At 45.1% G+C, this 15,223-nt stretch overlaps 1 protein-coding gene across 6 annotated transcripts in view; it reads right to left on the minus strand.

Moving 5' to 3' along the window:
* Positions 1-15,223, minus strand: part of CIT (citron rho-interacting serine/threonine kinase) — a 172,441-nt gene that overhangs the window by 94,256 nt on the left and 62,962 nt on the right. For all 6 annotated transcript variants that reach the window (XM_065904437.1, XM_065904438.1, XM_065904436.1 and 3 more), the window contains one exon: positions 8,890-9,073. In XM_065904437.1, the coding sequence (XP_065760509.1) occupies positions 8,890-9,073 (184 nt within the window). The remainder of the gene's footprint in view (positions 1-8,889; positions 9,074-15,223) is intronic.

Genomic DNA, 15,223 nt, shown 5'->3' on the forward strand with positions numbered 1-15,223 from the left:
CTGAATGAACAAATAAACAAATGAATGAATGATGTGCCAAGCAATTCTGTGCCCTGGACAGTCTCAGTTTAAAGGTCTCAGTGGGACAAAGAAATCCAAAATAAGAAGTGCATCAGATCAACGCTGGCTTGGGAAAGCTCTCTGGTCCTTGCATGGGAGGTGCTCAGCATTGGTTCTGGGACAACAACGTCATGAGGATACATGCTCTGTCCCATCCAGGGGACGCTCTAGCACAGTGTTGGAGTGGGAGTGTGTGACCCCCAGGCTGGACACAGTGCACATCCGTCTCCCCCAGCACCTAGTTCTAGACCCCAAGGGAAGTATGTCCTATCAGGAGCCTGGGGTGGTGTTTTACAAAGGGTACAGGTTTAACTAATACATCACAGGCTCCATTCTGAGTAAAAACTTGGATGGAGATATCAGGACATCTGTCAGGCTCCCCCATGGAGCCTGATTGTCTCAATGGGCAGAAACCAGCAAGATGTCTTTGTTAAGAGGAACGAGGAAGAGAAGAGAATCCAAAGCACCCATGGGCCCATCCTCACCCCTAAATAACAGCAGCAAACATGCAATGAACAGTCACTGTGCTCCTGGCACCAACACTATATGCTCTGAGTGACCCCACAACAAACCCAGCACACAGGCAAGAATAACCTCCACTTTCTACAGAAGGAAACTGAAGCTAAGAGGTTAAATGCCTTGTTCACACAGCTAGTGGGCGGGGGGGTGCGCAGAGTCTATATCCACCTGAGCCCAAAGCCTAGACTTGCAACGAGTGTGCAACAGTCCATCCTGCAAAACAAAGAATGCTAGGCTTCCCTGGTGGCTCAATAGTAAAGAATACACCTGCCAACGCAGGTGACACAGGTTCCATCCTTGGTCCAGAAAGATCCCACATGCCTCAGAGCAACTAAGCCTGTGCTCCCCAACAAAAGAAGCAACAGCAATGAGAAGCCTAAGCACTGCAACTACAGAGTAGACCAACTAGAGAAAAGCCCAGGCAGCAACAAAAAACCAGTGCAGCCTAAATAAATAAATAAACAAACAATGCTTATATTAGCTCTAAAGTTAAAGCTGGAAGAGATGGCCATCCTCTGCCACACGCATGGCGAGTGAACTTAAGTAGTAATCCAAGATTCTTGGTCAGTTTCTTTCTTTGTAAAGCTATGGGTTACCACTGGAATTAAATGAAAATGTTTGTCAAGACCTTAGAAGAATGTCTGGTACAGTGAATTCTCAGTAAAGTCAGTTCTTTCACCTTTATTATTAGGCTAATCCATCGATCCCACACGGTCTATCAGGGCCAGGGTTGTTGGAGGCAGGGCAGTGTAGTGGTACAGCCTATGGGTCTCAGTCTCAGATCTGTAACTGCCTACAAAATCTTGCTGAGCGTCGGTGTCCTCCTCTGTAGGATAGGAATAATACAGCCACCTCACACAGTTACAATGAGATAATAAGGACTTAATGAAATACATGTGAAGAGCCATTCAGCACAGTTCTGGGTGCACAACAGTTGACAGCTTCCATGAGCAGCTGTATAAACTGGCAGAGGAATTGGCATAATCCTTGACCACTTTTAATTCCATTTGACAAATGTTCATTGAAGGCCTGCCAGAGGCAAGGTCCTATGTCATGCAAAGGGTAGAAGACATGGTCCCCATCCTCAATGAGGGCTGAGCAGCTTCGCCAAACATAGGGCACAAGAAGGGGTGAGTAAGAAGGCAGGCTGGGGTCTTGGCACACCAGGCATGAATGCCAAGCTCGGGAGTGGTCATTAATTCTGTGCACATCGTGATGCTACAAGGTCTGAGCGGGAGAATGACATCATCCAACTTGTGCTTCGGGAGAATTCCACCGTCTGGAGAGGGTAGATTAGACCAGGGAAAACCAGAGGCAGATGAATCAGTCAGGAGGCTACTGCAATGGTCCAAGCAAAACTCAACGAGTGGTGGCAGTGAGGACAGAAAAAAGGGCATAGATGCAAGAGGCACAACTTAGAAAACTTGGCGACGGAGGAGATGGGGGGGGAATGAAAACCCGTTTAAGATGACTCAGTTTTCTTGCCTAGAAAGGTAGGAAAAAGTGGTAGTTCCTTAAATGAGATGAGGAAAACAAAACTGCTGCCAAGTGGCTTACTGAGTGAGCAAACGAGTCTGTTGGCGACAGGGATGTTGAGATGCTAGTAGGACATCCTGGTGGTGATAAACAGGGCACAATGGGAGGAAGTCCATGGGCAGGTGAGAGTTACAGACAAAGGACTGAATGAGATCATCCAGAACAGGCGAAAAAGACAATGAAGGTGGAGTTTAGGGGACAATGCAACATCTCAAGGGCCTGAAACAGCCATGGAAGAGTGAGAAGGGCAGTGAAGTGGAAGGAAGGGAAAACCAAGTTCTCATAATGTGAAAGAGAAGAAAGTTTCAGACACATCTGGCAACTAATGGCATCGCGTGGGGAGGGGGCAGAAACCACTAAATTCAGTGATTTCCATAAAGTTGGAGAGGTTGGAAAAGAGGCATTGAGCGTAGGCTATTCTTTCAGGAAGCCTGTCAGAGAAAGGAAGGTGAGAGAGGTCAGGAGACGCAAGACAAATAAAACAGAGAGAAGCAAGAGAAATTCACTTAGGAGAAGGGACAGTTGCCAAACTGGCACTGGGACTGGGAACATACAGCACCATTTAGTCAATTACTGTCTTCTTAAGGGATCCGAGGCAACCATGCAAATCAGCATGTGTAGGCCAGCAAAAAAATGCATTCGACACATCTTCTGGAGTCTAATCTTCGGGACTGGGCTGGGATCGTTTGGATTGGATTTCCTAAAGGTATCTTTAAGACAAATGAGAAGGCGGCAGAATGGTCCTGCCAGGCTTGTGAGGCAGGCACGCACAGTCTAAATAGAGAACAGAATAAGGCAAGAACAAGATGTGCTTGACTAAGAGAGAGAAGAAATTAAGCAAGAGGAGAAAACCCAACACAATAACATGGAGGCAAGGGTTAGGCACCTGGTTGAGGGGACAGAGGAGTAGAAACAGCACGGAGCACTCAAGGGCAGTGTCCATGGGGGGAAGCTAGGGCGGGTTCTGTAACCGATTTGGGAGGTACAGATGATGCAAACCTTCACGAACCAGAGCAGATTCTGCTACTGTTCAAACAAATCGAAACACAGGTAAGGCTGGTCTGCCATGGGGAGGCAGCAAGCGCAATGACAGAAAGGTCTGGGCTGGAGGTGGGAAGGAATAAAGTTTTTTAGTATTTTAGTAAAAAGTAAGTATGACAGATTGGAGAGCCCAGGCCGTCTTCTGCTGGAATAAGTCTTCCCAAAATGGATAGCAGGAGGCAGTGAAATACAAAACGTAGATGTGAACAGGCATGGATCACAGAGTCATCAACAAACTGAGAGCGGTGACCCTAAAAATGATTTGGATCGACTCTCCCACAATGCTTACTGAGCAGCTTGTCTGTGACCCACCCTAAGGGAAAGTGGAGGGCAAGGTTGGACCAGTACCCTGTCCTCACCAAGCTTACACTTAAGCAAATAAGAACTCTCAGGGAGAAAGTGTATGTGCATGTGTTCATGTACACACAAACACAAGCCAGGTGAGAGCCTCTAAATGAAGAGGCAGAAGTCATCAACATCCAAGAGCTATGCAGCCTACCTACTTGACAAACTCTCAGAAACGGAGAACAAAACCTAACTTTTCTATAGCCCATCAGTTCTCATCCCACCCTGTCCCACCCCCACTGTTCAGTCACCACCCACAACAGGCATCTGCTTCTGACAAGCATGGGAACCTGGGGACCCCATACCTATGTCCCTATTTCTCATGTATTGCATTTATTTGGCAGCCTAGCACAGTGGCTAAGAGACCCTAGAGCCACCCTGCCTGGTTCAAGTCTCAGCTGAGCCACTAGGAGCTACATGACCTTCAGTGAGTTGCTCACTCTCTCTCCATGTCTCAGTTTCCTCACCTGTAAAATGGAAATGATGATGGTGCCTTCCTTGGGAGCTGTTGTAAAGTTTAAGTGAGTTAGCCTATGCAAAGTGATTGGAGCAGAGCCTGGCACAGAGTCGGTACCATGCAAGGACGGGTGACTCTTATCTCCCTAACCACCGGAAATTCTCTCCATGTGCCTCCCCACTCACCCAAATCCACTGTCTTTTAAGAAGCTGAGGCAAATACTCTACCTTCCATTAGTCTGCTTGTAAAGTCAATTCCAACACACCTATTTTCTGAGAGTTTATATTATCTTGTGCTCCAGGAAAACCAGGATGAATAAGCCCCAGCCTTGCCTCTCAGATCACAGCCCATGTGGGGAAACAGACATTCCAACAAAGATCATCACTGGACTTTGGCAAAAACTGGGAATTGGCATTACCCATTAAGTGGCTTCCACATTAAGACTTTTTGCCTTCCCGTCCTAATACTCCTAAAGTACTTCAACATCCAATGATATTCTCAGTCAAAGTGTTTGTTTTGTGTCCCATGAAGTATTCCACACATATATGCTCTGACTTGTTCAAATGGATGGGAAGGAACCCATTCTGGGGCTGGGCCTTCAAATTCTGGCCCCCACCACTCCACCCCAAAAGCCATCTCTAACCTGCAGGGATGTGGGAGCTGCATATCAACTTGCAGTGAATCAAGGTGTTCCAGCATCTCTAGCAGGAAATTCCCAGGGCCTGGGAAGCTGGGTTCCTGGTGTGGCATGACTTTGGACTATGATATTTATTGCTTACTATTTATTATGATATTTATTGCTTCACATATACAGTATACAGAAGGACATCTTTCATATAGAGACTAGTGTAGAAGTAATAAAAATAACTTAAGTGGACATTCTTTATCCATGTGCCAGGGACTAGATTAAGTACTTTATCTATTTCATACCATCCTCCCAACAGCCCTAAGAGGCAGGTATCTCACTTTCAGTTGAAAAAAGTGACATGAAAGAGGCCCCAGTAGAGCAAGGAAGAGGCACCCCAAACTGGCTCTCTGAAAATCCAGAAAGGCACTGGTGGAAGCCATTTTTCACCCTTCCACAGTATTTGAATGGCTGGTTCCAAGAATAAATTTTCAGATCCACTCAAAAGGAAAGGAAAAAGCCCTGAATCAAAAGAGAAAGCCCCCATCCTAAAAATAGCCTATTCAGACACTGTCATCCCACGGATTCCAGTCTCATCGAGATCCCATTGGTCCTCTAAGATTTCCAACTTCTCCAAAAGCATAAAACCAGCATGTGCAAAAACTAACACAAAATGTAAAATCAACTGGCTTTTTCCTTCTAGAGTTTATACTTAAGGTTTGCAGAAATGCATTGATTCTAGGAAGAAGGAGAGGGACCTAAAAAAAAAACATAACCCATGCTGACAGAGGAGGGAGGAGAGCTGAGATCCATTATATTTTTAAACCCTTAACACACTGATTTCTGTTACTATCCCTCCATTGTCAAATCCAAGCAAACAGAGGCTCAGAGGAACACCCAGGCATTCAGAGCTTCGGGGTTTGGTTTGGGTTACTGTTGGTTAAAAAGAAAGACACACCAGACACACACTCTGCAGCATGAACTTTGCCATTATTCCACCCCAGAGACAACCAGAACTAGTTTGTAGGATCTCTCTCACTCCCTCCAACTCAAGTGCAAGGAACTACCACTACAGCTCAGACTCAGAATGCTGAGATCAAGATTTTCAGTAAATCTCAGGGCTTCCCTGGTGGTCCAGCAGTTAAGAATCCTCCTTGCAATGCAAGAGACACAGGTTCAAGTCCTGGTCCGGGAAGATGTCACATGCCATGGAGCAACTAAGCCTGTGTGCCACAACTACTGAGCCAGCACTCCAGAGTCCACAAGCCACAACTACTGAAGCCTAAGTGCCAAGAGCCCATGCTCTGCAACCAGAGAAGACACCACAATGAGAAGCCCACACACGACAATGAAGAACAGCCCCCATTCACCTCAACCAGAGAAAGCCCGAGTGTGGCAACAAAGACCCCACCACAGCCAAAAATAAATGAATAAATCTTAGAGGAAAAAAAAGATTCTTGTTAAACCTAAAATGATGCATTCAATGGATGGCTTAAAAATAGTCTGGGGTCCCAAAAAAGGATCCTAAAAAGTGATGAGCGATCACAATAATTAACATCATTCTGACTGCCAGAGTCTCTGGGAAAATTCCTCTTTCATTCAGCTCCACCTCTGAACATTTCATTCAGTTTAGTGGTAAGAGATCTGGGGTCAATTCTTTCCAACACAGTACAGCAGCATCTGCAAGTTCCTCAGTGGTGTGAAGAGTGAGTAACAGCACAGGTAATCAATGTGTGTAAACAAAAACCTGTGATGCTGAAACAGGGAGGGGGAGGACAAGAAAATCTCGGAGAAAGCCCAGGTCTCTGGTGGCAATGGTGGCCTCTCCAGAAAACGTCCCCCTCCCACCTCCAAATGAATTTTGTAACGATTATAAGTTATCAAAACTGCAGGGGCTTCTAAGTAATGTCAGCACGGCATCTTTTCTGAATTCCTAGTGATGATGATCCAGTACACCCAGGGTCACCTGTGCCCAACAGGTGGGGTGAATTTCTAAAATGAGGTTGTAAGCTTCACCCACAGTGTCCCAGGCTGAATAAATAAGTCCAACAGCAAGACCACATTATAAGATGAAAGGAAATCTTTCTGATTCCATTCCCAAATCACCATGGAAAGGGCACTGATCCATACCACCCACCCACCGACAGGAATACTTCAATTACATCGTCCAGATAAGTAATACACAGTTTTGTTTGCATGGACACTTTAATGAGGATCTTGTTAAGCATCTGTTACGGGCATGGACGGAAGCTCATTTTATGCTCTAGAGATATATTTTGAACTATCAAAGGTGAAACAGCATTATCTTCAAATACAGTGAGCAATATAAACACAATCTGAGAGAAAGGATCATGAGTAAATTAAATCCACAAATATTTATCGAGTGCCTGGGCCTTAATACTGAGATGCCCCTGTTGGAAAGCTCCCTTAACCGAGTCTTCTGTGAGAAGCAAAAAGATGCAATTACAGTCTTCCTGAAAAATAGGCAATTAATCACACACTGCTTCAGATTAACTGCAACGCCTGAGAGCCCCCACATCATTTTGCCTTTGCCCCTGAAATCTCATTCCCTCAAGTCCTTCCCGGTTTTTCAGATCACTGGTTAGCACCCCAAGCAAGCTTGCTTTCTGATCCGCCTAGCCCACTGGTGACCAGAACTAGAACTCTCCGCGCACCTCTGTCCAGTCCAACGGGTGACCTTCAGTGCGCTGTGTGTGTCAAGGTTAAGCTGCCCACTAACTATGCATCCTTTAACAGCAGGCCTCCAATTCTGCCCCACTCTTCGATGCCAGTGCAAAACCTCCCAGCCTGGCCCTGCTGGGCCGTTTCAAACCATCTGATGGCACATTCAACAGCTAGTGAGCTTTCTGCCTCTTCTCCCATGATCCAGGTTGCTTTAGGGCTGCAGAGCAAATTAGCCAGCAAGGTACAGCCACCACTACTGAAAACCCTGAGTTTTAATGCAAGCCCCCAGGGAGGGAGGAAAAAAGGGTCACCTCGGTCTCTTTCAACCCAAATGGCTCTTCAAATTCTACTGCAGCCCACAGTACTGCAGCCCCTACGTCTCATCAAGTGCCCAGTTACCCCCCAGATGTCTGAAATCTTTTCAGGAATGTTACTGTCAAAATAGCACCCATGGGGAGACACCATCCAAGAACCCACATGACATCCCTTCAAATCGATATCGGAGCTACAAGCACAACAAATCGGGAATAAATGCTGCCAAGATAAAATCAAATTCTGCTTGTTTTCTAAGTGGGCAGCCACTGATCACCCAACATTACTCCAAGAGCCTCCAACTGAGGGAGCTGGGGCTTCAGGGCGCATAACACAATCTGGTTCAAGACCTTCCAGGGGAACTCACACCCCTGAACACAAAATGTCATCAGATCATGAGAACGAAGCAAGACACTGAGCTCTGACATCCACAGAAGCTACTGCATTTCTGACAAATATCCAGGAGGCTGGAAGCCAGGGACCCCCCCCCTCCCGCTGTCTCCAACTGCCAAGCGCTGGACTAACACATTTTTCATTAGCTTTTTCAAGAATGGAGAAAGATCAATGTGTCAAGAGGCTGACAGTGATATTTAGACTTCCATTTCCTAGTCTCCTGGTCTGTTTTCTCCCCGGTGAAGCCCAGCTTCTGTGAATCAATGACTCGGCTACATCACACGCCCGCCCGGTGGCTCACGGTAACCGGGCTCCCTCTGGCCACCAGTGCTTTGCCGGCTCAGAGGCTCAGCTGGCAGATCCTGGATCTTGCAGCAGACTTTGAGCCGAGCTGAGCACCATCCCTCCGTCAGGGCTTTGGTACAGCCACTTGCAGCTCAGCTAACCCCATCAGGAAACCCTTACCTCATGAGAAACAGATTTTAGGATTCTTTCAACCCTGCCACAATAGCAACCTCCATCTACCCACCTGAGAGACAGAGGGATACACAGATGGATAGACAGACAGCTCAGGTCAGCCCTGTACATTTCTCCCTTCACCGAGGATCTGCACTGCTAGGTATCTCCCACTGCCTCCTCCCCTCTAAAGAAGACCAAAGACTGAAAAACTAACCCAAAGTACCCAATTGACAATTACGATGCTATGAACAGGAACAGGTACCTTTAAACGCAGGAAAATGAGAATACGAACAGTCTATCCCACCAAAGCCCAACCAGGTAAATTGCTCTTCAAGTGCAGGCTGATTAACAGTTTTCCTCCACCACACTCCCCCCACCCTGCCGCCACCACCACCACCTTTGGGCTCTATGCCTTGTATCAATGCAGGTCCCTTAGAAAAGTCAAAATTTCACTTACTCAGATCTACCAAGAATTCCCAGTGCCTTGCTATACGAAAACCCCACAAACGGCAGTTCTTCGCCCGAGAAACCTGAGGGGTTCAGCTGGCACGGAGAGGATGAAACCCACGAATTCTTCTCTGGTTCATCAAAATTGGAGGTGTCATCATCAGACTTGAGGGTGGGAACGAAGGGGGGAGGAGCTGGTTAAAGAAAAAACAAGAAGAAGGGGGTGGGGGGGAGAAAAATTCAGACAGATTCAACACTGTTGCGGAGAAGAAAATCGTCTCACTCCTTCGGCGATCCTGATGGCACTGCAGCGCCTGCTTTCAATCTCGCTCACACACAGGCAGACCCAGCCTCTGCTCCGCTTTACAGCAACAAGAGCTTAACCCCTTCCCTGCCAACATGGCCACCAACCCGCAGACGGGCTGCCTTTCCTGCCGGGGGAAACTCAAGGGTGAACTCAAACAGGTCACTTGGTAGAACGGAAAGAAAGCACTTCTTAGGGAACTCGTTGCTGATATTTCCAGAAGGCTGCTACGGAGCATCAGCTGGCTGGTGCTGGCATGCCAGATGAACCTAAACCTATTTATTCCCTCTTCCAGATAGATCTAAATCGTTCACACTTAGTGCTAATCACTGGGATAAGGTAGAGTTTCTACATTTCATGGATTAGCCAGAGTGAGATGAAGGAGGGGCAGGAGAGGGGGTTTGGGAGGTATGTAACTAGTGTGAGGAGAGCACTGCAGTCTAGCCCATTCATATCCGGATGAGTATACTCGCAGCTCTTATGGACCACTTTTTTTTTTTTTAAGTTCATTATCCCTCCTTCCCAACTCGATCACGCCCCATGAATCCACCGCAGTTTAATCAGCATAATGAAATGCCAGCCAAATAAAGTTCTTCCCAGTGATGTACAGCAACCCTGCGCGCTGACAGTGTGGATGGACAGCTGCGTCCTACCTCATTAAGGCATGACTCCCAGCTAGGAACGTCCTACATCTTCTCCGCTTCCTGCGGACCTACTAAGCTCTCTCAGTCGGGGAGGTGGACACTGGTCCATCAGTCACCAGGAGGCTGCCCATTGTGGTGGGCTCCTGGGGGTACAGCCGGCCAGAAGCGTTACCATGGCTGCAGGCTGAAGCGTCTGTGGTAGGCAGGCTGGGTGAGCAGGCAAGCTGGGCATCACATCCCCCGCAGTGCAGGCTTCATGCTCCCCGCTCTGTGCGTGCTCTGGCGGTAACCCCACCTGGCTGCCTGCGTGGCAGGGGCCAATGCTGATCTGAGTGACAGAGCAGCATGAGTCACGGCCAGAGCTCTCGAGAGCGCCCCCTAGGACAGTTGTCACAGCCCTTCCCTGGACCAGGCTTCTTTTTTAACTCCTTGTTTTCTAGACAAAGCTCAGTGCCAGATAGGAGCAGCAGTCTGTTTTCCACTTACAGACTCCAAAGAATCTGGCTGTTTCCAAAGTTCCCCAGTGACAACAACAACATCAGAAGCAGCAGGCAGCATCGGGAAGGAGATGGAGTAGTGAAGGGATGTGGAGTGGGGAGGAGATGAAGACAGAATGAGGAGATCTGGCAGCTCCCAGGAAATGCAAAAAGAACATTCTCAGAGCTTCAGGTGCACTGAGATGTGGTAGGAGACTGAAAACGTAATATGTGCACTTCCAGAAAATTATTTAATACCACCAAGCTCTTAGAGAATTTAAATCTTCCCTGTTAATGTCAGAACCTACTTGCTTAATACTTTAAAAATTAGGTGATGGAAAGAAAAATCATTGAATGCTTCAGCCCCCCTCCCATATGTACTTTCCATCAACATGGGCTCAAATCCAATTGGATTTCCATTACCCAATATCTTTTATTCAAGGAAAAAAAAAAAACACCACATACAAAACACTTTTTAATGGAAATTATATTTCATGAGGACAAAAAAGTGTCCCATCCCAAAATAAGGAAACTCAGATAAAGACTGAGGAAATATATGGAGAGAGATTTATAGATGATATTAACATGGAGGCATCATGGTTGGTGGCACATACTTTGACTCAGTCAGTTCAGTCGCTCAGTCGTGTCCGACTGTGACCCCATGAATCACAGCACGCCAGGCCTCCCTGTCCATCACCAACTCCCGGAGTTTACTCACACTTATGCCCATCGAGTCAGTGATGCCATCCAGCCATCTCATCCTCTGTCATCCCCTTCTCCTCCTGCCCCCAATCCCTCCCAGCATCAGGGTCTTTTCCAATGAGTCAACTCTTTACATGAGGTGGCCAAAGTATTGGAGTTTCAGCATACTTTGACTAAGTGGGTTCAAACCCCAGCTCTACCACTTACCAGCACTGTGACCTTGGAAAACAAAGTCCCTTAACCTCTCTGACCCTCAGTTTCAACATAGAGAAAACTCCCTCAAAGGGCTGCTAGGAGGTTTAAGTGAAAGAAATCTATATAAAGTGCTATTGGCACGGTTTTTTGTATGTAATAAACACTCCATACAGACTACCTGCTGTTATTATTGCCCACATGACACAGATGTTTGCGACAGACCCCATGGTTACAAGGCTAGTGGGAAACAGCAGAATCTGTGTTGAGTATGCTTCTCTCTGCCCAAGGCATGGACACACTCACACATGTTTGTGTTCATCATTTCATCTCATTCTTAGCAGAAGTTTAATTCCCTTTCTACTATATACTAATTTATCTTTGAGAGACTGAAATAGAATTTCTGAGTGAGGAGTATGATTAATATAGGGGCAGGAGCCACCCTCTGTGAAACAATTACAACTGAGAAATTCTATACTATGAAATAAGATCCCTCTTTAAACTCCATCAGGCTCAAGGCTAGTCTGTGTAGTTAAGATTAGATCAAGGGCCAGGGAAGCTTCAATATGAGGGAGAAGTCAACATGAAATACCCCCGCTGGTAACAGGTGAGAAATTCACAGGACAGATGAAAAGTCAAGAACGTCAGCCTTTAGACAGGTAGTCAGTTGGCTAAAACGGGAAATGCTGAAAAGAGGGGCTTCTGGGAGCCACATTTGGACAGGGAAAAGTATCATAGCCTCAAGCCAAAGAGAAGTGGGAGAAATGGAAATTCTCAACACACCAGAAAATGATGGATGTTCACCCTTGTCCAGAGCCCTTTAGCGGGAAAGAAACAGCACAGCTATTAAAACCGTAGCCCCAGGGAGGGTGTCTGTATTTACAGTACCCTACATGGTGTGGGAACTGTAAGCCAAGAAATTATCACCAGTATTGGTCCATGATCCCTTAGGGTACTGGCAGATTACGTGTAGAAATATTTGAAGGGCCACATTCACAACCCAGAAGGCAAGATTCCTCCTCTCTCTCTTTCATTCCCATACATACATACACACACACACACACACCACATACTCTCTCAACTAGAAATGAATCCACAATAAAAAAGTAAATATCAATAACTACACATAACAAGGAAAAAGAAACCACCCAAAATACCATGAAGGAGCATCAGCAAATACAAGAAATGGGAGAATTAACCCCCCAAAAACTGAAGATAAGAGAACAATCTAAAATGGACCATAAAATAAATTTTCATTCATTACCAAGATAAATGAGCAAAAATTCTAATAAAAGAACAAGATATGCTAAAGAAAAGACAAAGCACATTTGAAAAGAACCAAATGGAACTTCTAAAAATGAAAAATATGATTGCTGAATTTAAGGTTTAAAACTCACTGTTAAACAGACACAGCTAAAGAGAAAATTAGTGAACTAGCAGTAGGACCTGAGGAAATCACAAGGAACCATGTTTCATAGGTGTGATCTGTAGACTGACAGCATCATCAGGGAGTTGGTTAGAAATAAAGAATCACAGGGCTTACACCATGACTCATGAATGAACACTTGCATTCTAACAAGATCCTCAAGTGATCTGCAAGAACACGACAGTTGGAAAAGTGCTCATATAGAATGCAATACACAGAGACAAAGAGACAGGAGAAAAAGAACGAGAAGGTTCAATGCACCTCTAATATGAGCATCAGAAAGAACAGAGAACTAGCTCAAAATCTGGATGACAGATTTTAAAAGACTGTATACGCTGAAGACTACCAAGTACATGACCACATCTATATCAGACTTCCCTGGTAGCTCAGTGGTAAAGAATCCATCTGAAAAGCGGGAGACCTGGATTCGATCCCTGGGTGGGGAAGAGCCCCTGGAGAAGAGAATGGCAACCCACTCCAGTATTCTTGCCTGGGGAATCCACATAGACAGAGGAGCCTGGCAAGCTGCAGCCCACGGAGTCCCAAAGAGTCGGACATGACTGAGCGACTAAGCACACACACATATTGGAGGAAGGGGCTAATTCTCCTCTTTCCTATACCTATTGGAAAAAGTCCCTTTTTTTTGATCCTCATACAAAATGATTTTGTTGCTTTAAAAAGGTATTCATTGGTCAGTGAAATCACTGGATTTGCATCTACATTGATGGAAGTATACAATGTACCTAAGAACACAGCACAGTGCCAGGCACTGAGCAGATACACAATAAATACATAGCAAATAGATACATAATTAAACAATTAGAAAATAACTCTTGCAAAGAGAGCACCTGGCATAATACAGGCCTGAAGAAGCTACTGTATGTTTGAGTTAAATGAAGAGGCTTTAAAAGTAGAGATTGTTCTGTCTGAAAAATATGTTAATGAGTGCTTATATTAATATTTCCTGACAGAGCAATCATCAATTCACCCCAACTGCCCATGCTCACTACATTTAATAATGGCCAATAAGAAGTCCTATATTAAGATCTGTTTGTTGATAAGAGCCACTAAAAAAACAGGATGAAGTTTTCCCTATATATTTTTTTAAATAACTCAGCCTACGCTTGAGGTCACACCAGGGCACATTCTCTTTAGTGGCAGGGGCTACACAAGTACGTTCTGGAGGGCCCTCCTCCCACCGCCACCCAGTTATAAGATGGCAGAACAAGGCTTTCAGAAACAAAGAGCTATTTTAAGAACTGTAGTTAATCTCTCTCCTATAAATCCTCTTTTTAAAAACTTGACATTCATTAGAAGCTGGGGGCGGGGTGTATTACCTTCAAAACCATTCACGAATTAAAAAAAAAAAAAAAAAAAAAACAAGAAAAGGTAAATGGATTCATCCCCTTGACCCTACTTCTTTCTAACATATCCCACTGATCTCCATTTATCCCATTTAAACTTTTAACTTCCAGCATACCAAAATAAAACATTAATATTAAAAATGCAAAAGATTTTTCTCATTTCAGTTTAGTGTTGATCATCTGCTTTTCCCACTGGACACAAGCTCCATGATGGGAAAAAAGACACTGTGTTCACCATTACATACCAACCACCTAGAACAGTTACATGTCTGTCCCAATTCAAGGTTTCATATCTATATTGTGAAAGTAATGAATGACTAAGAACCTTAGATGTGGGATAATTTCTTAGACCTAATAGGCTATTTCATGCCATATGCCACTACAGGAAACTACAGAATACTCAATTTAGTCATGAAGAATTGGCACATTAAAAACAAAAACCTGAATTTAGTTAGATATAGCTCATGTAACTTCCATGACTTTTACTTATCACTGTGGGTTAGACACTGGTGCTAAGTTGTGTGTGGCAAAGTTAGAAGAGGAATAACAGACAACATAAATGTCAGGACAAAGGCACATAAATAAATATCATGTGATGGTATCATGAATCAGAACTGGGCCTGGGACACAGTGGACATTCAATGATAGTAAATCAAAGACATTTTCAACTTCATTCTATCTAGCATGGTGTCACACATCTTAAAAAAAGTATTCAATTGATTAATTAGATGCTACATTTAAATCTAAAAGGAAGACTATCCCCAAATCAGCTGTCTTCTACTTCGTTAAAATCTGAGGCACCAGTGTGATCGTATTTATCTTCATGATGAAGACAGAACTGCAAGATAAGTGAAGAGGAGGCTATTTGTGTCATTCAGAGGTCAAAATGAGGCTGTGAAAAGTGGACAGTGCGTAAACAGAGTGATGGCCACCATGTATTGCCAAAGTGGGTACAGTGAATTTTGTGTGTTCCTGCAGGAGTGCGTCATGGAGGTGATTGTTTCTCTAGAGTTAGTTAAAAGGTGTCTTCACGGGCTGGAGTAGAGATGAGTGCTTCTTTAGAAAAGCCAGGGAACAGTAGCCCAAGAAAGCTGTGGGTAATGAGGCCAGGAAGTAAATACAAGTGAAATCCTGGCTGGACCTTGAAGGGGGGAAAATCCTGGACTGGATTGACAAAAGAGATTATTAGAAAGAGTTTGAGATTGCTGGGCTGGTGTCAGCACCTGAGACTGATAT

The sequence above is a fragment of the Muntiacus reevesi genome, chromosome 13, assembly GCF_963930625.1.
Source record: "Muntiacus reevesi chromosome 13, mMunRee1.1, whole genome shotgun sequence".
Classification (NCBI taxonomy): Eukaryota; Metazoa; Chordata; class Mammalia; order Artiodactyla; family Cervidae; genus Muntiacus; species Muntiacus reevesi.